This window comes from Callospermophilus lateralis, chromosome 7 (genome assembly GCF_048772815.1).
Source record: "Callospermophilus lateralis isolate mCalLat2 chromosome 7, mCalLat2.hap1, whole genome shotgun sequence".
Lineage (NCBI taxonomy): Eukaryota > Metazoa > Chordata > Mammalia > Rodentia > Sciuridae > Callospermophilus > Callospermophilus lateralis.
In genome coordinates this window covers 94,646,596-94,674,067 of record NC_135311.1, presented here as the reverse complement: position 1 = coordinate 94,674,067, position 27,472 = coordinate 94,646,596, and the positions used below count along the sequence as shown (strand labels likewise).

The window sequence follows — 27,472 nt, the reverse complement described above, 5'->3', positions numbered from 1 at the left end:
CCAGTTTCTCTTAAGAACCTTCCAACTGATCCCTTTGCTTCCAGTCTCCCCCTGTGATCATCAGAAGAAGTAAATCTAATCAAATGGCCCCACTATTCAGAAATTTTTCAATGGCTCCCACTGCCCATAGCAATTTGCTTTTTTGGGTTTTTTTTTTTTTTTTCCCTGTGCTGGGCTTGAGCTCAAGGCTACTCTACCACCAAGCTACACCTGCAACCCTTGTTATTTTATTCTATTTTATTTTTTGTACCAGGAATTGTACCCAGAGAGGTTTCACCACTGAGCCCTGTTCCCAGCCCTTTTTACTTTTTGAGACAGGATCTCACTAAGTTGCCTAGGGCTTGCTAAGTTGCTGAAGCTGGCTTTGAACTTGAGTCACTGGGATTACAGGCACACACCACCATGCCTGGCCTTTTTCAATTTTTGTTTTGAGACAGGATCTCACTAACTTGCTGAGATGGGTCTCAAACTTGCTAACCTCCTGCCTCAACCTCCTGAGTTTCTGGGATATAGCTATGAACCACTGTGACTGGCAGGGGGGTGCATGGGATTTCTGAATCTTTGAAGTTAGCAAATTTTGCACAGATGTGCACTTTTCTGAGAGCTTCCATTCTCCAAGTGGTCTTTGAAGCAGACTTCTGGAGTTCCAGGCTCAAGTCCTAATTTTTAAGATTAACACGTGACACATCTCCCCACTTCACCCCCAAATCTCATCTCTGTGCACTTCTCCCACACAACTAGAGTCATCCTGAAGTTCTCTGGTTGCTCACCAGGCCATGCCTTTTCACGTGCCCAGTCCAGTGTCTGCTGCTCTGTCCCCAGTGCTCTAGCTAGCTCCCACCCACCCTTATGGCTTCATCCAAAGCCACCTCCTGTGGGAGCTTTCCTGACTCCCTCTGGCAGTCAGTTCCCACAGCACTGTGCAGCCCTTACTCCCCTGTGAACCGGGAGGAGGTGTGGAACTTTGAAGAAGAGGGGTCTAGTGGGTGGTCTTTAGGTCACTTGGGGATGTGTCATAGAAAGGAATTGAGGTATTTCAATTCCTTTCTATGGCACATAGAATTGAAAGGGGAAAGGAATTGAACGGGAACCCTGGTTAGTTCTTTTATGAGGGGCTGTCAGAAAAGCTGGAACTCAGACCATCCAGCTCTCCAGCTTCCTTTTTCAAGATGTGATTCTTCCTCTTCCATGAGCTCCTATCATCTGTCATAGGTCCCTAGCCAAAGCCTGGGCCATGAGGATTAGACTTACAGCCTTCAAAACTCTAAGCAAAATAAACCTCTTTTTCTTCATAAGTAGACTGTCTCAGGTATGTTATAGAAATTTAAAAAATGAACTAATGTAGACCTGCACTGCAAGTTCCCAAGAATCAATAGCAGAGATATGCACAGAAATTTTGAGACAGAAGACTGAGAGGCAGCACTTTTAATATACAAACAGTAAGGACAGGCCAGAGCCCTGGTACCTGAACTATGGATGTAGCCCAATAGCCTCAGCATCCTCTGGAAACTGGTCAGAAATGCAGACTCTCAATCCCCACCCCAGACTAACTTCTTTCTAACAAGAACCCAGAGGATTTATATGCACATTAAAATTTGCAAAGCACAGGGACAGAGAATGTATAATTGTAGTTTTTTGCTCTAACAACGTGTTTTGTGGTCAAAATAAATCCATTTAAAGCACTTTTCCCCCTCATTATTTGCCCCAACCTCTTCACCTCTGAGCAGCATCAACACACATGAATGCTCTTGCTCTGAGTCTTGGCGTCTCTTGAATCACAATAGCATAAAGAAGTTTTCCACACCATTTCTGAGGACAGACTTTATGGGTTATAAACTGGATTCTGAAACTTCCATCAGCAGTTTGTTGTGCAGCACCTCCAGGAGGTAGGTTGTAGGATGATTTCTGCTTTTAGAGATGATGAAACCGGGGTCCCAGGAAGCTTTGTGACTCACCCAGTGAGTGCCATGCAAGTTAGCTTTCCAGCCACAAGAAAAACTCATGCTTTCGCCTTTTCAGCAGGAGGCTCACCAACCTGGATGTCTCTTTTCTTTTTATATAAAGGGGAGTTATGTGGGTTTTTTGGCATAAGAGATGTTCAGAAAGAACAATTCATAGATAATCTATGTGAGCTACTGAATATGAACCATGCATGTGTGGGCCTAGAGAACAGGGAATTCTCAAGAAGGAATTGTCCAGTGGAGAGAGGTCAGTGTGGGGAGGGCCCTGCCCTGTGCACCCACTCCTGCTGCAGCTATGGCTCAAGGGCTCTTCAGCTAGGAGCCCCGACACCTCAGAGCAGATGCTTGCTCACAGGAACAGCACTGGGGATTACTATGAGGCTACAGATGAACGTGGTGGCTTCTGAATGACAATAATCCATCTCCAGGATCTCACTCGGATTCGTTTCCTCTGTGGGCTGGGAATAGCTGATAGAACTGGACCCTGCCACTCTGTGATGCACATCATTGACTTGGACTTTCTGATTAATTCCATTTCTTGTGGCAGATTGGAGCCACTTGATGACTCAGAAATGGTCAAGAGTGTTATAGTTGGCAATGATGCCAATATGCTTCTTCCCACCTTGTCTGAATTCAAGATTTCTCTGTCAAGCCCCAAATGGGACTTGCTCATTTTCACCTGACTTCACGGTCATTTCCCGAAGGTCCTCTTGAGAATGATTCAATCCCTTGCCATCCTTTCTAGACATGCATATTGAATGGGACATATATGTATATATCTGATTAAAAACATAATGACAGTGCATTTTAAAATTCCTTGTAAAAAGTATTGCTTTTCTAATTTGCGAATGTGCTCCTGCCTGCCTGCCACATGGTGTTGCCAAGGCAGAGTCACAAGGAATTCAAGGCTGAAGATGTTTGGGATTTGGGCGGAAGGTAATGTACCCTGCACTCTGCACCTTGCACTCCGCTCTGAAACCCTTGTTCTGGGGCTTGGCCTTAGGCGTAAACTACAAAGCATCCTAATGAGCAGAATTACACAACAGGAATGTATGTGCATATGACATAGTTTCTTCTCTTGAGGGGCGACCCTCTGGCTGTGACCCTGTCCTCTCCAAGGGCGAAGGAGAAGTGCAGAGAAGGAGCCTTTTCTTCCTGGCTGCTGGTTCCTCTGCAGCCTCTACAGCCCCAGGGACCTGCCCCGCTCTGCGTGGGCCCGCAGAAGGCCTGCAATTTCCACATGGGAAGGTGATTGCAGAACGATGGACAGAGCGGTGTGGCCAGCCTACAGAGGAGGAAGAAAGGAGAAATAAATTGTACCCTATCTGCCTCCAGATCCAGCGAGAGAGGGGGATAGGGGGCACGCCTGGGGCGGAGGGGTCTATGCCAAGTAGCCCAGGGAATATGCCCTGTGCCTCTGCCGGGAGTTCTGTGTTGAGAGCAAACGTTCACTGTTGATGAGAGATGCTGGGCCTCGGAGCCCCCACAGGAAAGACTCCAGGAGCAAAAGGGCTGCCTTCTCCTGTAATGCAGAGCAGCAGGCACAAGCCTCAGTACCCACCAGGCGCCTTATGCTGGAATGTCTCACTCTGTGGATGGAGACACTGTGCTCACCCAAGTCACCCTGGATGTCAATTCTGGTGCGAATCCAGAGGGAAGCCTGAGCCATGTGACTGGACCCTGGTGGGGTCTAGAACCCATCTTTATGCTGCTCACACTGTCTGGCTTTCCTACCCTGACCCACCTCTGCTAAAGCAGATACCTGCCTCCCAGTTCTCCTGGCATTAATTTCCCTCCTTCCAGATTAGAGCCTCGCCCTGCCCTGCCTTAGAGCAGACCTGGCCCTCAGAGCTGCCCTGGCACCTCCCCATCCAGCAAGGTCGGGGTTGGCTGTCTAAACTCACTTGGGTTTCAGTACGCGCCCAACCCAGGTTCTCAGTGGCACTATTGACATTTGGGGCCAGATAACTCTTACTTCACTGCTGTCCCTGGGTACCGTCAATGTTTAGAGCACCCCGGGCCTCTGCCCACCGGATGCCAGGAACACTCCTGTGCCCCTGGTGACACATACAGATGGCTTCAGACATTGTCAAATATCCCCCGAGGGGCAAGATGACCCCCACCTGAGAACCACTGTACTAAACAAAGTATGGCAGCCAGCTGGCTTCCCCTTCAGAGGCCTGTCTCCCTCCACTGAGTGACACCCCCTGCCCCACTCCAAACCTTCACCCTCCCTATTCCCTCTGGACACTGCCTGTCAATGCTGAGGTTCTCACTCACGGATGTGCCTGCTGTTTGGTTTTCGTGTCACTATTCAATTAGTCATAATCATCACAATGACCATCAACTATGTACATCACAGAAGTCCAGTATGGTGTTGTGCTCATTACAGCCTTAGGCATAGTATAGTGCTATACCCATTTTACAGATGAGCATCACAGAGGCTCAGAGGGGGTAGGTGACCTTCCCAAGGCACAGTCACTGGACCCAGATTCAAACTCCTGGGCTTTGAGTTTTAAAGTCAGTGCTTTTAACAATCACTCTTGAGGTGTCCAAAGAGCAAAAGACGCCCACCCCCATCCCCACCCCATGGCTCTTCTACCTCTAGAAAGTGGCCACTTAGCTCTCTTACCTGTGACAGAGGTTAAGGGGCCCAGGAGAACTCTCACATTCCCTCCTTGATTATCTGGGCTAACCAGGAACTCCCAAAACTCACACCCTGCCTGACCCACAGCCCTCCTGCCTCAGCCCTCTTCTGGGCAGTAGTGGTGGTCACTTCTGGGAGGGCTCTGGGCCTTTGATGTACAGCCCTGATTTAGGTTAAAGGCTGCCTCCCTCATCCCCAGGGCACCCCGGCAGGGAGCTTGGGAACCCAGTCATTCTGACCTCATGATATTTGGAAAAGGGGCTTGTATCTTCAGCAGCCCACCCTGTTCCTGTGTGAATTTCAAGAGGGTCTGTGTTTTCTAATTATTTCAGAAATGACTTTGGGGCACAGCTGGGGTTTGCAGGACACGGGGACACTGGACAGGGAGCCTGCTCTCTGGTGTGATGCAGGGGACTCGGCTTGAAAGCTGAAGGATCAATCTTGGGTAGTTCAGATGTAACCAGGAAAAGGTGCTATCCCTGAACAGGGCTCCCCTCTCCAGACTCTTTCCCCTTGGATTGTGGATGTTAACAAAGCCTAAGATGTCTGCTTGAGCCCTGGGATTGGAATGCCAGGGTAATGGATGCCGGAGTCAGGCCGGAGCTGGGGTCTCTGCTCTAAGGATGGGCTCCCTGTAGCTTGAGCATGTGAGGGAACATTTCTAGGCCTGTTTCCCTATCAGCAAATGTGAGCATCACTGTGCCTGCCTCGCTGGATCATGAAGAGGATGAGCAATGATGCGTAGGAAAGGTTTAGTTCCCATGAGCATCCAGAATCTGGGCCTCCTGTAGCTTCTGATGAGTGTTCTCTAAGTTTGGGGTTCACTTATTCAATTGATGATTCATTTGCTGATATGCGGTAGGCTCTCTGAAAGATGCAAAGATTCACCTGAGACCTAGAGATATGCTGCTTCCGTGGGACAACAACGAGGATGATGGAAGAGCTGGATGTTGGGCTCAGGAGTTCAAGGGAGGTGGGTTCCACCAGCTGTGTGATCTTGGGTACTTTACCCCATGAACCTTACTATTTAGGACCTCAGTTTCCTCTAGCAAAATGGTGGCAGCTATATCAACCTCAGAAGGTCATTGTGGGTTTAAATGATTGTGGCACAGGTTAGTTATCATCATCATCATCTTATCATCATCATCATTATCATCATCAATGTCCTCACCTTACCGAGACCTTTATTTTAGAAACCTGGGTTTAGCAGGGCTATTTCTCAGGCTGGCTCAGTGGAATGGGCCAGTTTGCAGAGTGGATCAATATCAGAGAAGTATTTCCAGTTTCACAACTAGAGATGACTCTATAAAGTTTGCTCCTTAATCCAGTTGTCCAGAGCCATGAGTTTCCCAGCCGTCAGGCTCCAGGCACTGTATTGCCTCATTAAATCTACAACAGCCTCGTGAGGTTGATTTTTTTTTTTTTTTTTTTTTTTTTTTGCTACCACCATATGGTTCCCTGGATTCTGCTGGCCATCGAGGCACTTTTCAGGACCAGAAGTTAAACACTAACCTACTTGTTAACTGCCCATAAGTCTCACCTTATCAGTCAGGCTGCTGTCACAAGCCGGATGGGCCAGGAGCAGGCGCACCAGGTCGGCGTTGCCATGGTGACAGGCCATCATGAGAGCTGACAATCCATCGTGGTCCTGCAGGTTGACGTCTGCCTGGCAGCTCAGTAGTGCTTGGACCATGTCCTCCCGGTCGTGGGTGACCCCCAGCATCAGGGCAGTCTGGCCTCCCTGCACACGGGGCAACGGGGATATGGTGAGGCTGTTGCCGGTGCCAGGGTGCTCGGCAGGGACTCCTCAAGAAAGGGAAGGGAGGGGAATGGGAATAGGAAAGACAGAAGAATGAATCAGACATCACTTTCCTATACTTATGTATGAATACATGACAAATGTGACCCATATCACGTATAATCTCAAGTATGGGACCCTAATTAGAATAAGCTATACTCCATGTATATATAATATGTGAAAATACACTTTACTATCATGTCTATCTACAAAGAACAAATAAAAATTTAAAAGAAAAAAAAGAAAAGCAAATATTCAGGCTTTGGATGGAAGAGGATTGGAGGCCCAGCCTTCTTGGGTGAAAAATTCTCCATGAATCTGTATGGAATTTCTTGACTCACTGGCAGATGAAAACTTGAAGGTTTCCCACATCTATTAAAGAGGAGAGAGATCTCCTTTACGCCATCTACCTGAGTTGCTTGGATGTTCACATTTCCTTCTCTTAAGAGCTTCCAGACAACAGCCATGTCTTCATCGGTCTCCGCAGACGCCAAGGGAGTGATCATCACGGCAGTATAGCCAGCTTTGTTCTGGTGGTCGACATTGCAGACCCCTGCAAGATGAGCAATGGGGGTTGGAATAGCCCCAAGGGGCCAGAAGCAGCCTCCACTTTAGCCAGGTCAACAAGACGCTGCTTGCTGGTTAATAATCCAAGGAATACAGCCTCGCCACCCACAGCAGGAGTCACTAGTTTACAATTCTGGCAGCATTTAAACTGGCTACCTTTCTTTAACAAGTTTTCTGAGGATACCCAGGAAGGGAGGTCCACAGGAGGCCAGAGATGGCCAAAGGGTCAATGACCATGACTTTACTTCCTAAGCCTGAGCATATGACATTATTCTCATTTTACAGATAAGGACTCTGAAAGGCTAAGAAGATGCATAAACTGTTCATGTGCAGGTGAAGCAGAACCAGGGCTCAGGACTGTCTGGGAATCTTCCGGGAATCACCATCTCACTAAAAACAGTGAGATAAAAACACCATAACTTTTGAATAAAACAAGAATAAACCTTTCATAACAGAATGAAAAACTGTGCGAAAAATTCTCAAACATGCACACACATATTTTAAATTTTCTGGGTTTTTTAAAAATATATTTCTGTTTTTGAAACAGGGTCTTGCCAAGTTGTCCAGGCTGGCCTTGAACTTGTGATCCTCTTTTCTCCGCCTCCCCAAAGACTGGGATTACAGGTGGGTGCTACTGCACCCAGCTAAAACTGGTATACTTTTTGAGATGAAGTAGTAAAGAAGAAATGAAAAGAAATTCTTGATTTGTGGTCCTGAGGCTATCCAAAGGAGAGGTAAGGATTGTGAGACACAGATGTCTCTTATATAAATGAACTCACCTCTCCAGGGTAGTATTGTGTGCAAAACCAAATTGTCCCTATGCAGTTGTTCATTAGAAAAGCCTAGGTGGCTCTGTTGGGCAAAATAACAAAATCATCTCAGTAGATCAAGACAGTCTTTCTTAGGCTGCCCTCCTCTGTGGAAAAGAGTGAACTACAGAACCTACCTCATAGGTTTATTGTGGAATTTATGGTTAATGTATTTAAATCTCTTAGAGCATGCCTAACACATAGTAAAAGCTTAGTGTTAACAATGATCATTCAGAATAGTAATCTTGTAGATTAGGAATTCATTAGAAGAAATCTAATTTATGGAACAATGTCAATTAGGGCTACTTACAGGTTCTGTGCAAGGAGAGAACCCAGCATTTGTTTGATATTCCCCCTGCTCCACCCCAAGCATTTTTCAGAAGTGTGCCATTGTTATACCTGAGTGCCAATGGATCTGCAAACCTTGGTCTGGCTGACTCATTAGCAGTTTTTCCTCTCGAGCCCCTCTGACCGTGGCTGTGATTGAGTGGGTTACGAACCTTGAATGATAACCCAGTGCACCACCTCAGAAGCCTGTCCTGATTAGGAGTGAAGGTGGACACTGTGTGTTAACAATTTTTGTTTTTACCCCTACTTTAAGTTTGCTTTAAGATGTGAATAGGCCTCAGGTTACCAGTGCTCTTGTCTCTTCAGAAACATGATGTGCCCCACACTGGAGTGAGGTCCTCACCAGGGGCCCAGAAAAGGGCTGAGGATCCACATTCACGCCACATGCTTCTGAAAGGCTCTCCACCAAGCATGCTCTAACTCAACAAGCTTGCACCACTAGGGACCCAGCTTATGGAGGTGTACTCTGTGGTTCTATTCTCAATAACAATGAGTCACAGCCTGGCTGGTGGCACACACCTGTAATCCCAGCAACTCAGGAGGCTGAGGCAAGAGGCCCATGAGTTCAAAGCCAGTTTCAGCAAAAAGGAGGTGCTAAGCAACTCAGTGAAACCCTGTATTTTAAATAAAATAGGGCTGGGGATGTGGTTCAGTGGTTGAGGGTCCCTCAGTTCAATCCCCGTTAATAATAATAATAATAAGAAGAAGAAGAAGAAGAAGAAGAAGTCACTTTCTGTACAGCACTTTACAGTTTGTAATGTGCTTTTCATATGCTTCACAATGGCCTCTGAAGGGAGCCCAGGTTTGGGAGTGTGACAGATCTGTCACTCTCAACACCCTTTCTACTGATGAGAGAAAGTAATGGCATTTTGGGCCTGTTCTCCACAACCCTTTTCACCCTCTATGCTAGTATATCCAAGGGGAAGCTTCCAAACCACCATAAAGTTGATGAGTATTAGCTGGATGTCTAATCAATGGTAGCAGAAATTTGCAGCACCCAAATCTTAGGGTGTCTGCTTGCTGTCCTGGCCTAGCCCACCTAGAACTCCTAATAGGCTACAAGTCTGTGAGCTACTTAAGACAAGGCTCCATGTTACTGGTCTTTGGATTCTTCACACACATATTAGGTGCTCTCAAAGCCTCAGAGTGTCCCTGTAAACTACTTGGGGGTAGTAGAAAAAGTCTAGATTGGGAGAGTGACAGATCTTGGTTTGAATTCTGGCTTTGTGACAGATTCTGGGATCTCAACCAAATTTACTGACATCTCTGGGCCTCAGTTTCCTCATTTGGAAAATGCAATTAATATCTGTTTCACAATCTCCACAAGGATTCTATATGTGAACATGCATGTCATACCTAAACCAGGTTCTGGGATGGGGAAGACACTCAAAAGACTCTAGCTACTGTTCTTCATGATCTCAATTGAAGGCCCAGAATCCTGGAAATGGTAAGTGGAATACAGAGGCATGCTCCACTGAACCATGTGCCTCCCTCAACTGAGCTACCATGTTGATAGTACCCAGGAATCCATGAATAACTGAAATCAATAACATTGACTCAATCTTAGAACTGGAATTTAATTGCTGGGGATTGAATCCAGGATCTTGTGCATCTGAGGCAAGCACTCTACCAACTGAGCTATATCCCCAGCCCCAGTGGAATTTAATTTCTTGATGATGTGAGAATTAGATAGGAGTTTAGGCTATTTTTACATATGTCACCTTTCCGGTTTGGAAGAGCCTCAAGGCTGCTTAAAAGAACAGTGGAGAACTGGAAGTACACTGGAGTTTAACTGAACTCCAAGAGTCATCCATTACTCATTCCTTTAACAGAGAGCATCATCCAGGAACTGGATTAGGAACTTGGACAGAAAGGGACAGACAAGAGTCCCTTTTTACAGAATTAGTATTCTGTTGGGTAGAAATACATAAAAAGATCATCTAAAGAAAAAAAAACAGGTGTTCCTCTAGAGCAACAGATGGGGTGTAACCCCTTTAAATAGAGTCACCAGAATGACTTCAAGGAGGTGACATTTGGGCTCTGACCTGGGTAATAAGGAGCCAGTCCTACAAAGAGTTGCAGGGGAAAGAGTCTAGATAGAAATAAAATACCAAGATCCCAGGAGCAATGAGCTAGGTGAGTCTGAGGCCAGCATGGCTGGGTGGAACACAGGAGGACAGTGTGGTGACACAGGGACAGCTATACCAGGTGGAATCCTGCAGGGCAGACCATGGAAGCAGGCAGAGGAAGTTAAGTTAGATGGACAAGACCTGAGAAGTGGGAAAGCTGGTGGTTTCTGATATCAGACACCGCCGCCCCACCCCCAGGCCTCATGTTTCCTTAATAAGGGAGCAGATCAGCCTCTGCTCCAATTCCTGGAGCCAGACTCTCCCAGGACTCCAGTGCTTTTGCTCTAGCCAGCCCCTCCCGAAACTCTACTACCTGTAGATTTTGGATTTGGAATTCTCAATAGCTTTCTGGACATTTCCGCTTGGATGACCCACTAGAAACTGAAAATCTGCCTCCCCACACTTGCTCCTTTCCCTTTTACAAAACCATCATCTTCTCAGCCATCGAAGCTTGATAGAGAGCTCTGACTCCCCAGGCCCATCACAGCCAGGTGGTCACTAACTCTCCAGTGACTTTTTGCTCTTCTATTCCTGCTATGATCATCTAGCCCTCACTACCTCTCTGTGGACCCTTGCAGTGGACTCCCAACTAGCCTGCCACCTCCTCCTCTGCTTCCTCCACTAATCTGCTCCTACCACCGAATTATGCTTCTTGGAGAATTGCCCTGGTAATGAAGCTCCCTACACAAAAATCTGTACTACTTCCCAGCACCTTTCAAACAGGTGTCAGTCTGGCACTACAAGGTCCTCCATGCCAATGGCTCCAACTTACCTTTCTAACTTTTGTTCACATCTTGTCCAAACCAGGAGCCATTCTGACCTCCAGGTGTCTTTTCTTTTCTTACCTTCTCTGGTGCTCTCCTCACCTGGACACTTCTCTGATGTGGAACCCCATCTGCTTCAGGGCACCTCTCCTGCTCCTGAATTGAATATTATCTCACTTCTTCTGCATCCCTAAATCACATTCTGCATCCCTCTTCGGAGCCATCTTGCCCTGCTCTTTTGCATGACAGGTTGTATCCAGTAAGGACCTGATAAGTAATCAATACTTATCTCGCAAACAATAACAGAGTCCAATTAGTCAAATGGAGCCAAGACTTTGTTAAAAAGTATCTTAGAAAGACAAGAAATGGTGACCTTTCCTAAGGCAGTGTGCTAGAGCTCTGAAGTTGAAAAGACCAAATCTAGATTCTGCTCTACCATTTATCAGCACTGTGACCTGAGTAAGTTTTAGAACTCTCTGAGCCTGCAAATGGAGAATAATATCATAGGTCTACTGTGGAGAATGAATGACATAATATAGGGAACATGGTCTAGTCCAATTTCTGGAGTAAAGAAGGAACTCTGAGGAGTGAAGAATTTTCTTGCTGGAAAGAGGTATGGTACAAGAATGGCCCTCAGCTACAGAGGAGGCTGAGAAAGGAGGATTGCTTGAGCCTAGGAGTTGAAGGCCAGCCAGGTAACAAAATGAGATCCTCTTAAAAAAAAAAAAAAAAAAAAAAAAAAAAAAGGTCTGGGATCCAGACTGCAGGTGCAGCCATTTCTGACCTGTGTCCAGCAGCAGCTTCACGATGGAGAAGTTGGAGTGGGACACACTGTAGTGGAGGGCTGTGTTCCCGTTATGATCAGCCAAGTTGACAAGCAGCTTCAGGAGATGTGGGGAGTGAGGCTGGACTCCAGCGAGGTAGGCGGCCACCACGGCAGGACTAGATGACTTCCGGCTGGAAACACGGAACCACTCTTCACTGATGGTGTTCAAGCTTTGCCTCTGAAACCCCAAAAGATTCCAATTCTGAGAGGTTCCCTGGTCTGGGATGTCCCACTTGACACCAGGACGTGTCAGCTTTGAATGTTTCTGCCTCCATCCCTTATCTCCCTGTATCCCTGCAGGGGATTTATGTAGGGGACTGACAGACAGCAAGGTTGGGAATGCAGGAACACATGGGACTGAGATCAACCCTCCATGGGAGGTAGCAAGGAGTTCTGGGATGACACTGCAATAACCAGGAACAACTTCCCTTCCTAGGTGATGGCCTGAAACTAGTGTAAGTTGAGGTCACATCCTGTGTGCACCGGATTACTAAAACTCTCTTTCTTGCTCACTTTTCAGTCTACATTGACTTACCCCGTATGTCACGAGGGCTCTTGCCTTTTTATACTAGGCATAGCAGGAAAGTCACAACATTATACAGACAATCATATGCAATTTATGCTGGAAATAAAACCTAAACTGGTGGGCTTGAATTATTCTTGACTTTCTTTTCCTTTTTCTGTTGTGCAAGGACTTGAACCCAGGGCCTTGTGCATTCTAGACAAGCACTCTACCACTGAGCTACATCTCCAGCCCTGTTCTTGGCTATGAGTTTTGTTGGGCTCTCCAAAGTGAAAAGTTTAACGACCCATGACAGGACCTGTAGCATCTGGCTCCCCTGGACCATAGGAGTGTCAAAGTTGATGACATCAACTCTGTATATAACATGACCTAAGGGCTTAAGATGACACAAGTTTAGATTATTTACCTAAAGGGAGGGGAAGCTATTGGGGTATGGTTGTTATCAATGATTTCATGCTCATTCTGGAAAGAGCACTGGGTTTGGAGTCACTAAATCAATGTGATTAGGTTTGAGTCCTGTTTCAGCTTGCGACCTTGGAAGTATATAACTTTTTTGAATGTTACTTGTCCCTATTACAAAGTGGGAATGGAAAAATGGGCTGTGTTCCTTATTTCCAAGTCTCTGAAGAGTGGGGTTCTTGCATAGCCTGCATTGTCTCTCAGACAGGGGCAAGCAGGGAGCACAGGGGACCATCCATGCTCAGATGCTAATGTGGGTGTGGTTGTGGGGTTGCACATACATGGCCTCTGATCACTTGCTTTTCCAAGTCAGGAACAGAGAAATCACTTGTGGCCAAAAGACTTACGTATCAGAATCTCTACCTGCCTCCTTTCTCCTTCTTCCTCCACCTTCTCTCTCTCTCTCTCTCTCTCTCTCTCTCTCTCTCTCTCTCTCTCTCATCCTAGAAAGGAATATCTGCTTCACCCAAGGAATCTCAAAAAAATCTGGAGAAAGACCCTCATAGGAAGGAGCATAGCACTGGATTTTAAATGAAGAGGTAAGACAGTTCCATAATTTGTTTAAGAACAAGAAACAGGAGTTTCAATTCACATCCACATCGCACACTGCTTCTTTAAGTCTGGGAACTGCCATATGCCAAATCAGCTACAACAAAATAATAAAAATTGCCTGGCCAAGTAATAAACCCTGCTGAATTGATATTTTTACTCTTTGGGCTCTTCTGCACAGGAGAGCAAAATAGGTTTTAAAACGCTTACAGGTTGTTCTGCTGTGTTTCTGACAGCTCTCTTCTACCATGGGAAATGTGCCCATGTCAGTAGCTCTTGATTAAAAGTAGGACCCAATCATCGTGTGTTCAAATCTCCATGGGCCACGAAGGTACAAAGGAGCAAACATGGATTTACTTGTTTCTGGTCTCTGGACCCATAGGTGCACTTTAAGAAAAGCAGTAATAACTATGGAATTAAGTGTGAGAGCTTCAGGGGGTGGACACACGTCACTCATCACCACTGTTCTGTTGATGAGGAGGCAGGCTCTGAGCCTTGCCCTCACCCACTTCCTGCCTCACAGATGAGGTTCTGGGACCAGAACCCACAGTTCCCATTCCACGTGCTCTTCCCACTCCACCCATACATTTCCCCAACCTCAGGGCAAAGGTTTGAGCCTCAGTCACAAACACTTTGGTGACAGGCTCTCAGGTGGCCATGCCTAATCTCCCTTGGTAATGCCTCTGAGCCCCTGACCTACTTTCTCGTGCAGATTGATCCTTCCACATCCTCAGCATAATTCATCATTTTGGGTGGCAGCATTTGGGTAAATGACAGAATTCCCTGAGGAGAGGGACTCCTGTGAGTGCACTCACACCCCAGTGGCATAAGGCAAGGGGCCAAAGTCACCCTGGTGGGAAATCTTTACACGACAATGGAAAATCAGAGTACCAAGAGCTGGTCGGTGGTGGTCCCAGTCTCCGGCAGATACTGGCTCAATGCTCGGCATGCGTTAAGAAATTCTTCTGAGGGTTTATATCTAAAGAAAACAAACACACATGTGTGTGTATGTGTGTGTGTGTGTGTGTATATATATATATATATATATATATATATATATATACACATACATATATACACAGTATATATATATACACACACACACATACACACACAAGCACATTTATGTAATCATTCTCCACCTTGATAAAAACTACTCTCATTTTCCTCTTTCACTTCTCAGCAACTCAAACATCCAAACCACGTAACTCCCCAGGATAGGGAACATTCCTCAGAAGTGTGGGGTGATCATAGCACCCTGCTGATGTGGCTCTGAAAAGCCTATGCATCCTGCTCTTGTTGGAACAGATAAACCAAGTTGCAGAGGCTGTGGGCTCAACACAATGCCTGACTCACTGGGGACTGGAGGGCTGCTGTTCTGACTTTGGATGAAATTTTTCTTCCTGGGTTGACTACAAAAAAAAAAAAAAAATCCAAAGAGCCCAACACATACCAGCAAATCACTTCAGGTCCTTCTTCCACAAAGGAACCACACGGGCTAAGAGTTCATAAAATGAGAAGCACTGACACTGGATGCCACAGTGACACACACACAGGCCTCAGTGGGCTCTAATGGCACCAGTCCCCAAGAGCCCACTCACTTTTATTTATTTTTAATTTTTTGCAATACTGGGAATAGAACCCAGGGGCGCTCTACCATCAAATTGCCACCTCAGACCTTTTTATTTTTTGAAAGACAGAGTCTCGCTAAGTTGCCCAGGTGACCTGGAACTTGAGATCCTCCTGCCTCAGCCTACCAAACAGCTGGGATTGCAGGTGTGCGCCCCCACGCCTGCTTGCTCTGCACAGTCTCATCGGGCTGCCAGACAGAGCACCCTGTGCACCTGCTCACTAACCAGCCTCTGTTGCTGCTCAGCATTCCCCCAGCAGCAGGCTGCAGGTGGTGATGATGATGATGGTGGTGGTCCTAACTCAGCTACTGCTACTCTCATCGGGAGCCCATTCCATGGCAGGAACTGTGTGAGGCACGTAAGTGCTTTTTCTCACACAATTCTCAGATCAAATCTAAGAGGTCACTATTATCCACATTTTTTCAGATAAGGAAAGAGAGGTGACCCCAGCTTAAGGACCTTGCCAAAGAATACCATGGCAGAGGCAGGTCTTGGATCAAAGTGTGGCCAGCTCCAAAGGCATGGTCTCTGATCACTTTCTGTTCCAAGTCAGGAAAAGAAAGACTCCCCTTCTCCTTTATCCTTCCCCCCCCACCTTCCTTCTCTCTCTCTCTCCCCCCAACACCCCCCTCACATCACTTGCCTCCCATCAATTTACAGGGTGGTGTCACCTGGCCAATAAGAGAGGCAGAGAAGTGTATGGGTCAGAACCAGCAGGTCCAAACTGCTCTGCTAGCAGCATCACTTCCCTCCACAGCCTCCATCTCCACACCTGTAAAGTGGGGATCATAGTGATGGCTGCCTTGCAGGATCGTGAAAAGGCTTATATAAAATAATACTTGTCCATCCATCACATTTCCAGTGCTAGGTGAATGTTGGCTTTATCCGCAGAGCTCTACCTATGACAGAATATTCCAGGAGTCATGTCTGTTTAGTGCAGCCACTGCCCAGAGCCCAGCCTGGAAGAAAACTCAACAAACTCTGCCCAACGGGTGGATCGACAAATGACCCAATGACCAGATGGAAGGGTGAGCACATGCCCTCGCCCGTCACTGGAGGAATGGCTGCCCCCTCTGCACCCATCTGACTCACCTCTCGGCCTTGGGATGGGGGGCTTCTTCCCCAAACCCACTTTCCTGGCCTGTGCTGGCAGTGCCCCCAGGGACATCCTGTCCAGCCTCGCAGCTGGTGGCATCTTGGCCCCGCCTGTGTTCTGGGCCATCACATTTCTTCTCAGCCTCGCTGTCAGACAAGTCCTCCGGAGAGCTGTCCCCACCACTGGTCTCCTCGCTGGAAGTGGTCTCATAGCTGGAGAAGGAGAAGAGGTCACTCGTCCTGTCCTACCTGCCCAGGGCTATGTCAACACCAAGGAGAACAAGGCAGGTCTCAGGTCACACTCCCCAGTTTACTAAGCACATCCTGCAGGCCAGGATGAGGAGGCTCCCAGGAACCCTACAGTCAGAGAAATAGGCTCTGGTGCTGGATGCCATTTGGGAAGAAAAGCTAATTTGTGCTCTTTGCAGCAAACACACCAACACCCTATCCCTGAATTGGCTGGTGATTTGATGATTCAGACAGGCAATCCAAGGTTCTCACAGAGCCATTTGCTTCTGGAATCCTAATGTTAGGTCCAGAGAGGAGCCCAAGTCTAGGTTAGCATCCCCACCTCCACCCTGAGTTCCCTGAATTGCCTGACACACATCTCTGGGTGGGAGGCAGACCCCCTGCAGCTCTCTCCTCCCCAGCCCAGGGTGAGACTGGTAAGGGGTGAGCTCCTCTGCACCTGCTCCCAGGAGGACTCAGATACTCAAACACGCACCTGCTTTTCTCACCTGAAGCCTGTTAGAACTACAACTTGGAGCACCAAAAGTGTGGTCTCAGGTACTTGACTTGTGGCTTTGCTCCTGACAGTGATTCTTACATTCAGCTATAAACAATCCTATTGCCTTGTCACAACCAGAGACCAGGGGCAAAGTACTGGACGATTTACCGATTCCCCTGCCGATATTCAACAGGAGATCCCAATGGAGGATGCTGGTATTAAGATCTGGGTTTAAGGACACTCCACAGAGCCACAGGGATCAGTGACAATGGTTGCTGCTGAACCCCCTAAGGTCCTTTATCCATCAGTGGCTTCTACATAAGAACTCTGTGCTCACTGGATCTGCAAACCCAGCAGGCTCCCTGGTATGCCTGCATGCTATTTTGCTTAATTCTCAGATATTTCTTCTACATTGGGTTTGGAATAACAGTTTCCTTTTGGGATAAAGAAATGGGGGACACGCTATGTTTACCAAGCTGTGTTCATCTTAGAATTGCTTCCATAAAAACTTCACCTAGGGCTAGAAGTGTCACTCTGTGGTAAAGCACTTGCTTAGGATGTGCAAGGCCCCAGGGTTTTGATCCCCAGCACCACAAAGGAAACAAAACACAACAAAAACCAATTCAAATAAAATTTTTACCTGGAAGAAATTTATTGAGCACCTACTGTGTGCTAGGTAGGGTTCTAAGTGCTTATATCAAAGCCCCTGCCTTAGGGGAGCTTACATGCTAGTAGGGAGAGGCAGATACAGACATGCAACAAATATTATATACACAAAGTGATAAGAATAATGCACAAAGTTAAAAAGGGCCATGGGCTAGTGATGGGAGGAAGAGCTGCTTCAATTAGGACATGGGTTCTTAACCTCAGCTGCACATTAGAACACTTGGGGTGGGGGTTAGCATTCCCAGTAGGTGAACTGTCTCCCAGACTAATTAAACCAGAGTCTTCAGGATGGAAATAGGATTATTTATGCTCCTCCACCCCAGGAGGGGCTCAGTCTAAGCAGGGGAAGCAAATGCCAGGGCCTTGAGATGGGCCTGAGCTCAGCATGTTGGAGAGCGGCAAGGCAGGATCTGGGGTGGACGAGAAGGCTGGACTATGATCTAGTTCCTCTAGGTTTGGGCACAGAGAGGGACTGTGAAGGGCATTTAAGCTGGGCAGCAGCGTGACCTGCATTAGGCTTGGAGATCAGGCTGAGCCTCCTCCTCTGCATGTGAACTGGTGAAAGCACAAAACACGGTTCTTCATGGGCCAGAGGGTCACACACCAGAGGAAGTGGGAGCAGCAGCCCACCTGACAACCTGCTTCATCATTTCTGACGTTTCCTTCACAGAAACTACAACAATGATGCCACCCCCGTTTGTGTCTAGTGTTTTGTGTGACTTAAGTTTGCAGGATCCCCACTTTTTCTGGGCAGTCTCCTGGACACAACGCTTGCTGGGCTGGACCCCTCCTTGGGCTTCCACAGCATCCTGTGCTTCCTTGACTAATACAACTGTTTCTTGGCACGTCAGCATTTCTCCCTTGTTTCTTGATGTATCTGTGAGCTAAAGGTAGGGACCTTGATCTATTTGACTTTTTTTTTTAATACCCACCACCTAGCATATTGTTGGCATTTAATAAATGCTGAATGAGCAATTTAGAAAATACAGTCATGTGCTTAGTGACATCATAGATGTTTTGACTTTTGTAAGTACTTTGTGGTGTCCCATAGTGACAAAAATAGACTAATGATGCATTTCTTAGAGGTATCCCTGGTTGTTAGGTGACATGTGACTGTAATTTTCTTTCTTTCTTTTTGGCACTGGGGAATGAACCCCAGGGGGTTTTACCACTGAGCTACATCCCAGGTCCTTTAAAAAAATCTTTTCTTTTAAGACAGGGTCTCACTAAGAAGCTGAGGCTGGCCTCAAACTTGCAATCCTCATGCCTCAGCCTCATGAGTTGTTGGGATTAGAGGCATGTGCCACTGTGCCCAGCTGCATGACTGTATTCTAAATCCAATGTTCAAGTCTCTAGACTACAGAAGGCTTGGTTCATGTTCTTTATCAATAGCCTGGTTGTTTCCCTTCATTGACCAAAACTTGGGTTTGGTTTGCAGTAAGTTAAAGGAGAAACATTTTAAACACATACAATTGTACTAGTTTCAGTGTCATGGTTCAGGTTAAAGACCTTCCTCAAAGGGTCCATGTTCCCCAAACTCCCAGGAACCACCCAGAGTCCTGGCCCTGGGGGAGACCAAAGCCAAGTATATTAAAAGCAGAGGTTCCAACAAACCAGCACATCTGGCAGAGAGCCAAACATGTGCAAACCCAACATGGAGTTTTAAAGGACCTTGGAGATTAATTCCCTTGCAGAAGAACAAAAACCAGATGCTTCCCCCTAGAAAAGAGAGCATCGAGGACAATAGCAGGACAGGTAGCAGGGAAGGCAGTCGGAGCTTCACAAGCGATGCTTACCCACCGTTAACCCCAACAAACTGAAGGTTCTTTTTGGTCCCATTACCTCCTGCACGGAAGCCATAGTCTTTCTTTTTCATTATGGATTTAAGGCTGGTCGGCGGGGAGCTCTCTAGGTAGATACAACATCACAGGTTAGAAAGATCTTGGAGTAGCAAAAGCAGGGCTTTTCCTTTAAGGGGATACAGGTTGCAGGTGTGTGAAAAGGTGGACAGAGACAGAAACCAGATAATGCAAATCAAATGTTTTGGGGACTTTGGGCAGAAGTCTGGCTTTCTGGTGACTGTCAATAGAATGGTTCCTGTTAATGATGCCCCTCTCTGTATGGCTGAGTAGAGAGACTGAAACATTCTCCCAGGGAGCCACATGGGCACATGTCGTTGTTGTCCCTATCTTATGGCTAGGAAATCTGAGACTCAGGCTTCCTTGGGGAATGGCAGAGCAGGAATAGAACTGAGGTCTGTGGACTCATGGGCCAGCACCCTTCTCCACTCAAGGGCACCTCAGCAGTCCTTTCTAGTTCATGTGCACGTTGACACTTGTGATGTGGGGGTAGTGATGACACTGGAGACATGTGAGCAAGGGCACAACCTCATGCTGTGCTCAGTGGTATGGGAGGCATTTCCCAAGGGACAAGATGGAAACTAGCACCAAAATGAGAAGGCAGCCAACCTGTGACCTGTGGCAGGAAGCAGATTTGTATGCTGCCCACTGAGGCAAGCATGGTAATGGCTCCACTCTCCTCAACAGTGAAGAGTGTGAGATGGGTCAGAAGAGGAGGAGCTGCTCTGGCCCATGTGAGCCCCTGCCCCCATGCATGCGCACAGAAAATACTCAGTGAACAATTCCCAATCTCTATATAATGCTCATCCAAAACCAGGCTAGAGAAAACCTCTGATGTGGGAGGGCCAGAAAGCGTTTTTCCTGTTCCAGCAGGAATGCTGGAGCCCAGGAAACCAGCAGGGAAGCTGAGGGGAGCACCCAGAGCAGGACCACCCTTGGCCAAGTCTTTGCCTTTGTGTGATGAAATGAGAACAGCGCCCCCTCTGGGTAGACCCAGTGCTGCAGGCACATGGTTTGGCAAAGGGAGCCTGGGCTGGATTTCAGCTCCTATTTGCCCTCCCTGGCTGGCATCTTTGTGGCTGACACTATCTGTACAGCTGTATGTGGTGGCCCTGCACTCAGACTCACACCTACACAAGGAGAGTAGAGGTGCGGCCCCCATGGTTACACAGGTCAGTTTTTATTCCACTAGGCTCCTGGAGGTGCTAAAATCTTTTTAGAAATCTACTCATGTAACCAAAACCCCTTTTCCCTTGGATTTGTCATATAAAGGAGAAAAGGTTCCCTGCCTTGGGCACCAGTATTTACCAGTTGGAGGGGAGGAGGGCGGGCCTGCAGGCTCCTGCGGGGGAGCCTGGGCAGAGTAGGCAGACAGCAGCTGGTTGAGGGAGCTGAGCAGCTGGCTCTGGATGCTGCTGAGCTTGGAGGCAGGCTGCTTGATGGCGCTGGCCAGCTCCGGGTACCCATGCTCCAGGCAGCTCCATTGCTCCTGCAGGAGCTCCTGGATCTTTTTCACATATTGCCCAATGGTGGCATCTGTTGGAGAGCTTGGTGGCCTTCCCGGATGCTCCTTCCCTGGGAGCTCCTCCCTGGCCCCTGGGGCAGCCTGTCTGTCATTGCTCCCTGAAGAACCTTGTGCTGCCCTGGCCAGGCTCTCGCCTCCTGCCTGCAGGCCTCCCTCATGCTCAGCGCCTGCTTCTTCAATCCTGAGTTCAGTGGGGAGGCAGCAATGTAAAGGGGAGGCAAGGACCTTCTCGGGTCCCTGTGGCAGTGAGAGCTGGGGCGGTAGCACAGGCCCTGCCAGTCTCTGACCCGCTGGAGTGTGACCATTTGGCCCCCCTAGGAAGCCATTGTCCTCTCCCCCTGCCCCCCAGCTTTCAGAGTCTGTGATGCTCAGAAGGTTGACCCCGATGCTCTTGTCACATGACTCCCCTGGGAAGAGTCCACGGGGAGGGTCAGTGTTCACCATGGCATCAGCCTGGCCCTGGGCATCTCTGGACGTCTCTTGGCTAAGCTTTTCTTCCAATTGGGCTACAGTGCACTCCAGCTCTCGAATCCTCTGCTCCCGCGTCTTGATTTCCTCTTCCTGCTGCTGAAGGGCAGCTCGGACCTGGGTCAGTTCCTTGGTTCTGCCAGACAATTCACCCTCAAGGGCTGAGACCTGCTCCTTCAGGGTGGAGATGCTGTTGGGGTCCACCAGGGCAAGGCCCAGGCTTTCCTCAGTTACCCGGATGCCGATGCTTCTCACATCCAACTCTATGGGCGGCGGGGGTGGGATCTCACTGATGTTGAGCTCGATTTCCTCCAGAGGGAGCTCATTCTCAGGGATGGGAGATGGCAGAGGTGGGGGGCTGGGTGTTGAGGAGCCAGGGGTGAGAACCCCCTCTGCTTCTCTGGTTTGGTGTTCCCCTTCCACATCCTCTAGGAGTGCATTCTGGAATGCGGGAGGAGGCCCTGGGAGAAACAGGTGATTTGGAGCCTTCACTTCCCCCTCTGGAGGCTCAGCCCCCTCCTGGACTAGCTCTGGGAGCCCTGCCACCAAGGCTCCCAAGTCGCTGACTGTCAGCTGGGCTGATGCTCCAGGGCTGGAGCTGTGAAAACCTGCAAATCCTTCTGCTGGGCCAAAGGTGCCATCCCAGATGCTGCCGTCCCCCTGCAAAGGAGGGAAGGCAGGAGGTGCTGGAAGACCCGCGCTTAGGTTTGGCTCCTCCAAGGCCCTGTTTTGCGGCAGCGTGGCTGGCATGCTGGATGCTCTCAAAAGCTGGGGCCGCCCACTCCCAGAAGTGAGCTTGGCTTCCTCTGGAGCAGCAGCCTCCAGCTGCCTGGAGGCCTCCGCCAATAGGGCCTTCCTATGATAGCTCACCTGGCTCCCGCTGGCTGAGGCGTGGGCAGGATCACCTAGCGGCAGTGTCTGGGTTTGCTCCTGGGCCCTGGGTGACACCTTCCTTGGCACTGCGGGAGACCAGTTTTGCTGGGGGATAGTAACATGGGGGCGAGCCCCACTGTCAGGAAGGCTGAAATTGCGGGGCAACGTGCTAAACTTGGCCTGCTTGGCTCTTCTGTGGATAGGAATCCTTTTGATGGTGTTCCCTTTCTCAATGTCATCTACATACTTGAGGAAGTCCAGGTCCAAGTGAAAGCCATAGGGGGTCTCCACAGAGTACGGGTGGCTCCTTGGAGGGTCTTTCTCTTCATTCCCCCGAGAGACCTGGTCTTTGGCTGAGAGGAAGAAGAAGGAGAAGAAGGAGAAAAAGGAGGAGAAGGAGGAGAAGAAAAGTTAACAAAATTTACAGGGTGATGAAACTTAATATCTGTGATTTCAACTTGACAATGTCACGTGAGATTTCTCCCAAATCTTCTAGCCTCTAAATTGTGCTGAGAAGCTCACAGTCCTTTTGGCTGTACTGGGAAACCATCTTATTAAAGCAATGTGTATTTAGCCAGTGCCTGCAAGGGAACAGGTAGAGGGAATGATTTCTAATTTGCAGTATGTCATCTCAGATGTTGCTGTGGAATCTGCCTGCAGACCAGCGAAACAAAAATTATCTCATACTTTTTTTCCCAGTTGGAGTCATGTAACCGTTGAAATGAAGTGGCCAGGAACTGGCACATCAGGGGGACTAATTGGCAATTATGGATATGGAAGGTTTTGAAGGATGAGATACACAATTTGCTCAGCATAAAAAAGAAACTTGCATTACTCAAATAAGAATTAGTAAATCTTGCTACACTGGAGGTATCAATGAGTTACACCCTCTACATTATTGAAGCTTCCTCCCATGCCTGAGCCTCCAGTTATAAGAAGATCAGAGAGAACTGGAACAAGTGAGCCTCCATAGCTAATGCTCTTTCCCCCTGAAAACTGCTTAGTGCTTAACAAGTGATCATGCGTAGCTGAATTCCACTTTCAAACACCATGCCCTGTAAGGAAATACATTTTTCATAGGTTGGAAAAAAGGCAGGGAGGGAGAAGGGCCAACAAATGTCAAAAGGGACACAGGCCAATATTCTCCAAGAGATATGGACCCTGTGGATCCTGTGGCTTTTAAGGCACCCTGAACTATGGGGGATGCTATAGGGAAATTTATACCAAGGTGCCATTGGGCTCCTTGCAGCATCCACCAACTGGCCCTCACAGAGGCCACTAAGAACAAGTCAGTCCTTCAACTGTTGGAGTCCCTAGGAACTTGTCTCCAGGCATCCTCTTCTTCAGGTCAGAAGAAGACTGGGGTCTTCCAGCATTCCTCATGTGATACTATTACCTCTGACATTCTGCTGAGCATACTCTGAAAAAGCTGAGCTCAGAAGAGGTTCAGAATACAGATTCTGGAGCTCCATCTATTTCTCTGCTCCTAGCCTTGCTGCATCTCATCATCTGTAAAGTGGAAATAATAATAGGTAATATAGCATTATTGTGAGGCCTAATTAATTAATAATGAATATAAGGTGCCTGACACAATGCCTAGCACATGATCAACACCTGATACCTGCTCAGTAGTGATCATCTTTGTGGAAGACCAAAATATTGAGAACTGAGGCCCCAGGATGGAAATCAACCCATGTGATTCACTGTTGCATATTCTGGATCCACAAGTCCTTTGTGACTGATTCCTTGGCTCTAAGGGGAGGGGGCCCTGTGTGGAAAAAGCAGCAAAGCAACAAAGCAGCAGTAATTCAGTTCACTTCCCTCAGCCACGATTAATTCAGCTCCCAAGGGTCAGTTGCTAGGCTAGGTCTCAAGGGCATGAGGATGAGTCAGGTATAGCTGCCCTGCCCTCCAAGGATTGATGTGATCCAGTAGCAGCACTGCCACACGTGCGGTATAGGTGGGTGAGGGGTACAAACGCAAGCACAAGGTACAGTCTTCCCTGACTTATTTTTTCAATTTCTCTAAAAACGATTTTCTTAAACATGGAAGCAATTTTGCCTTGGTAAGAGAGAGTAGAAATCACAAAAGTGACATAGGACTGGGTGTTAAATGAACAAACAGGAATTTATCAGGAGAATAGGAGGGTGAAAGACATTATACCAGTTTATCTCCAGATAGTACCATCAATTCCTACCCTCTTTAGACAAGCAAGCAAATTCCACATTGAGATGTGGAGTCTGTTTCTCCATGCCTTTGGATCTGGGCTGATCTGTGACTGCTTTGACCAAAAGAATATGGAAGAAATAATGCTGAGAGAATTCTATGCTGGGTCTCTTAGGATGCCCAGTTGGTGGGAAGTTGGCTGCCTTATAAGTCCAACTTCCCTTAGGCTGCTGTGTGGTGTGGAAGCCCACAGAGGGAGAAGGGTCCTGCAGAGAAAGGAAGAGTGATGTCTCACCAGCCCCCAACGATTCCAGCCATCCTAGCCCAGGTGCCAGGCAGGAGAAAAACAGTCACCAACTCAGCTGGGCACAGATGGCTCAGGCTTGTAATCCCAGTGACTCAGGAAGCTGAGGCAGGAGGACTGCAAGTTCAAACCTCAGCTATTTAGCAAGACCCCCATCTCAAAATAAAAGTGTAAAGAGGGCTAGGGCTGAGGCTAAATATCAGTGATAAAGTAGGACTGGGTTCAGTCCCCAGTACTGCTAAATAAATAAACACACAGAAATAAAAGTCAGTAGCTGTCATCCGACTTCAACTACTGGAAGGGCCCCAAGTGAGGAACACTCAGTTGAATCTGCATCAATATTAAATTATGGTGGTAAACCACCAAGTTTCAGGGGGATTGTTATCCCCCAATACAGAGCCAGGACAGATATTCTAGATAGACACCAGAATGTGCAAAGACATGGAGACATGGAATTGCATAGTGTGCCAGGGTTCTGTAAATGCAGCTCATATGGCCAGAACCTAAAGTGTAGAAGAGAAGAACAAGGAGCAGAAAAAGAAAATTGTAAAGGGAAGCAAGCGCCAGGTCATGGAGCAACCTACATAAATGTCAATAAGTTTTGATCTTATTCTCTAGGTAACAGGAGTCACTGAAGGGTTTTAAACAAGGGAGTTGGGGGCTGGACTTAGCTCAGTAGTAGAGTGCGAGCTCAGCATGCATGAGGCCTAGGATTCGTTCCCCATCACCCCAAGAAAAGATTAAACAAGGGGGAGACTAGGTCAAGTGTGATTTCAAAAGGAGCATCTTGCAGAGGACTGTTATTATTATTATTCTGTGCTGCTAGGAGTTGAACCTATGACCTTGTGCATGCTAGAAAAGTACTCTGCCCCTGAGTGACACCCCCAGCCCACTCAGAGAACTGGAAGAAGGATAAAACTAGGGACCAGCTGGGAGACTGCTGATATGGTCAAGGCAGAGACACTAAAGGTAATGGAGGGAAAGGGACAAGATGAAAAAAAGTGCAAATGATGGTGCTACCTGGGGCACACTGGGGCTTGATTTTCCCTGAGGATGATGGTAGATTAGGGCTGAGCTCTTCCCATGTGCCTGGCTGATAGCTGCTTCTTCTGGCTAATGTCACATGCTAGCCAGGAAGTATAGTTACCTCCAAAAAATGAGACAAAGCCAACTAGACATATGAAGACTGAACTCATGAACATGGACACAATGGAGCCTGCCAACCATCATTGCTGAGCAGAGCCACAGGCCTGTGGGCAACTATGTCACAAGCACGGTAGGGAAACGGATTGCGTTGCTGCTGATCTACACCATGGTTCCTGTTGGGTTTCAGAACTTCTGTAGCTGCCTGGCCTCCAGGTAGATAAGCAAGCACTCTTCTAGCACCCTTCAAAAACCCTTTATCACTTCCCATTCACCCACATAGTTTTTCTTATACCAACTACATCTCCCCTCCACCCCAAAGCAGCAGGCTGGCTGCTTCAGTAAATGAGAGCAATGTTTCCAACTACACTCAGCTATATTCTTAAGTCCTTTGGTTCACTCAGAAGCCTCCTGGAGTACAAGGATAGGCCAAATCAGAGAGGAGACATTTGTCTCAAGGTAAGTGGAAAGTAGATTTATGACCCAGAAAGCAAAGACCTCTCCTAAAGGAGAGTCTGCATTATTTACCCTTATTGCCTCTGTTCAGTAGAAATGCACTGATTTGCCCAGAGGCCTCTGGGAGCAGGTTCAGAACACAAATGCAATAATAGCATCAATAAGAAACAGCAGGTTCAGAGGCAGAATCTTCCACAGGGAGGCAAGGGGAATCAAAGGAGTCAGAGAGTAAGCAGTTATCATGGATGAGAGGTTTAATAGGCACTTTCTTAAACCCATCCTCATGTGCATGCATGCGTGTGCACGCATGTGCGTGTGCATGCACGCACACACAGTCTCACTCGTGATCCGTCATGCTGCCCTGTCTGCCACGTGCCACTCGTCAGCCCTTTTCTTTTTCCCAGTACAGGCAGAATGTTGGACCTCCATGATGGAGCTTGAGCTGATAGGCAGGGAGACCCAGGCTCACCATATGCTCCACTCCTATTAATTCTACCTGGTGACAGGCATGCAGGAGCTCACAATTCCAGGCATGGGGCCAGGACAAGAATTAATTAGGAGAACTGTCTGTACTCAAAATGACAATTGGATCAGATAAGCCAAGCACAGCTAGGCTGGCTGGATTTGAATTCTGGTTGTCATCTCCTACCTGTGAGACTCTAGGCAAAGTATTTCATTTCTCTATGCCTCAATTTATCCATATATAAAGAGGAGAGAGTTGTTGCAATATTAAGGCTCATGGCACAGAGTAGGTAATCAATGAGCATCCTAAAGGTGGTGGAGTGGCAGGGGGTGGGGGCTTGGCTCTGAACAGGTGGGGGAGGATTTGCTAAAGATTCTCTCCCTAACTCTTTGAGGACTACAGCCTCAGGAGGGAATGAGAGCCCAAGGAAATAATTCTGGAGAAAAAGGAAAAATGAGTTTGGGGAAAAGAAAATAGTAAGATACAGGAGGCTCAAAGCTACCAGGAACTGTCTTTTTCTGAAAGCAAAGCCAAGGAGTAGATGTCTGAGAAGGACCTGAAACACAGCCATCAGCCTCAGAGTCACACACAGATGGGAGGAAGAGGGCTGGGAAGGGACAAGGTAAGGAGGGAGTACCACAGAATCATCTGGAGGGACAAAAGAAAGTTCAGCAGGTGACTAAACCAATTAGAGGCACTGAAAGTGAGAAAGAAAC

The 27,472-nt window shown here is 47.7% G+C and overlaps 1 protein-coding gene across 1 annotated transcript in view; it reads right to left on the bottom strand.

Moving 5' to 3' along the window:
• Positions 1-1,493: 1,493 nt before the first annotated feature.
• Kank4 (KN motif and ankyrin repeat domains 4) overlaps positions 1,494-27,472 on the bottom strand; it is a 69,082-nt gene continuing 43,103 nt past the window's right edge. Inside the window, exons 3-10 of the mRNA XM_076862340.2 lie at positions 20,667-22,577; positions 19,296-19,407; positions 16,104-16,319; positions 14,272-14,359; positions 11,808-12,027; positions 6,817-6,959; positions 6,149-6,349; positions 1,494-3,246 (exon numbers count right to left, since the gene is read on the bottom strand). Of these exons, the coding sequence (XP_076718455.2) occupies positions 3,142-3,246; positions 6,149-6,349; positions 6,817-6,959; positions 11,808-12,027; positions 14,272-14,359; positions 16,104-16,319; positions 19,296-19,407; positions 20,667-22,577 (2,996 nt within the window). The 3' untranslated portion in view covers positions 1,494-3,141. The remainder of the gene's footprint in view (positions 3,247-6,148; positions 6,350-6,816; positions 6,960-11,807; positions 12,028-14,271; positions 14,360-16,103; positions 16,320-19,295; positions 19,408-20,666; positions 22,578-27,472) is intronic.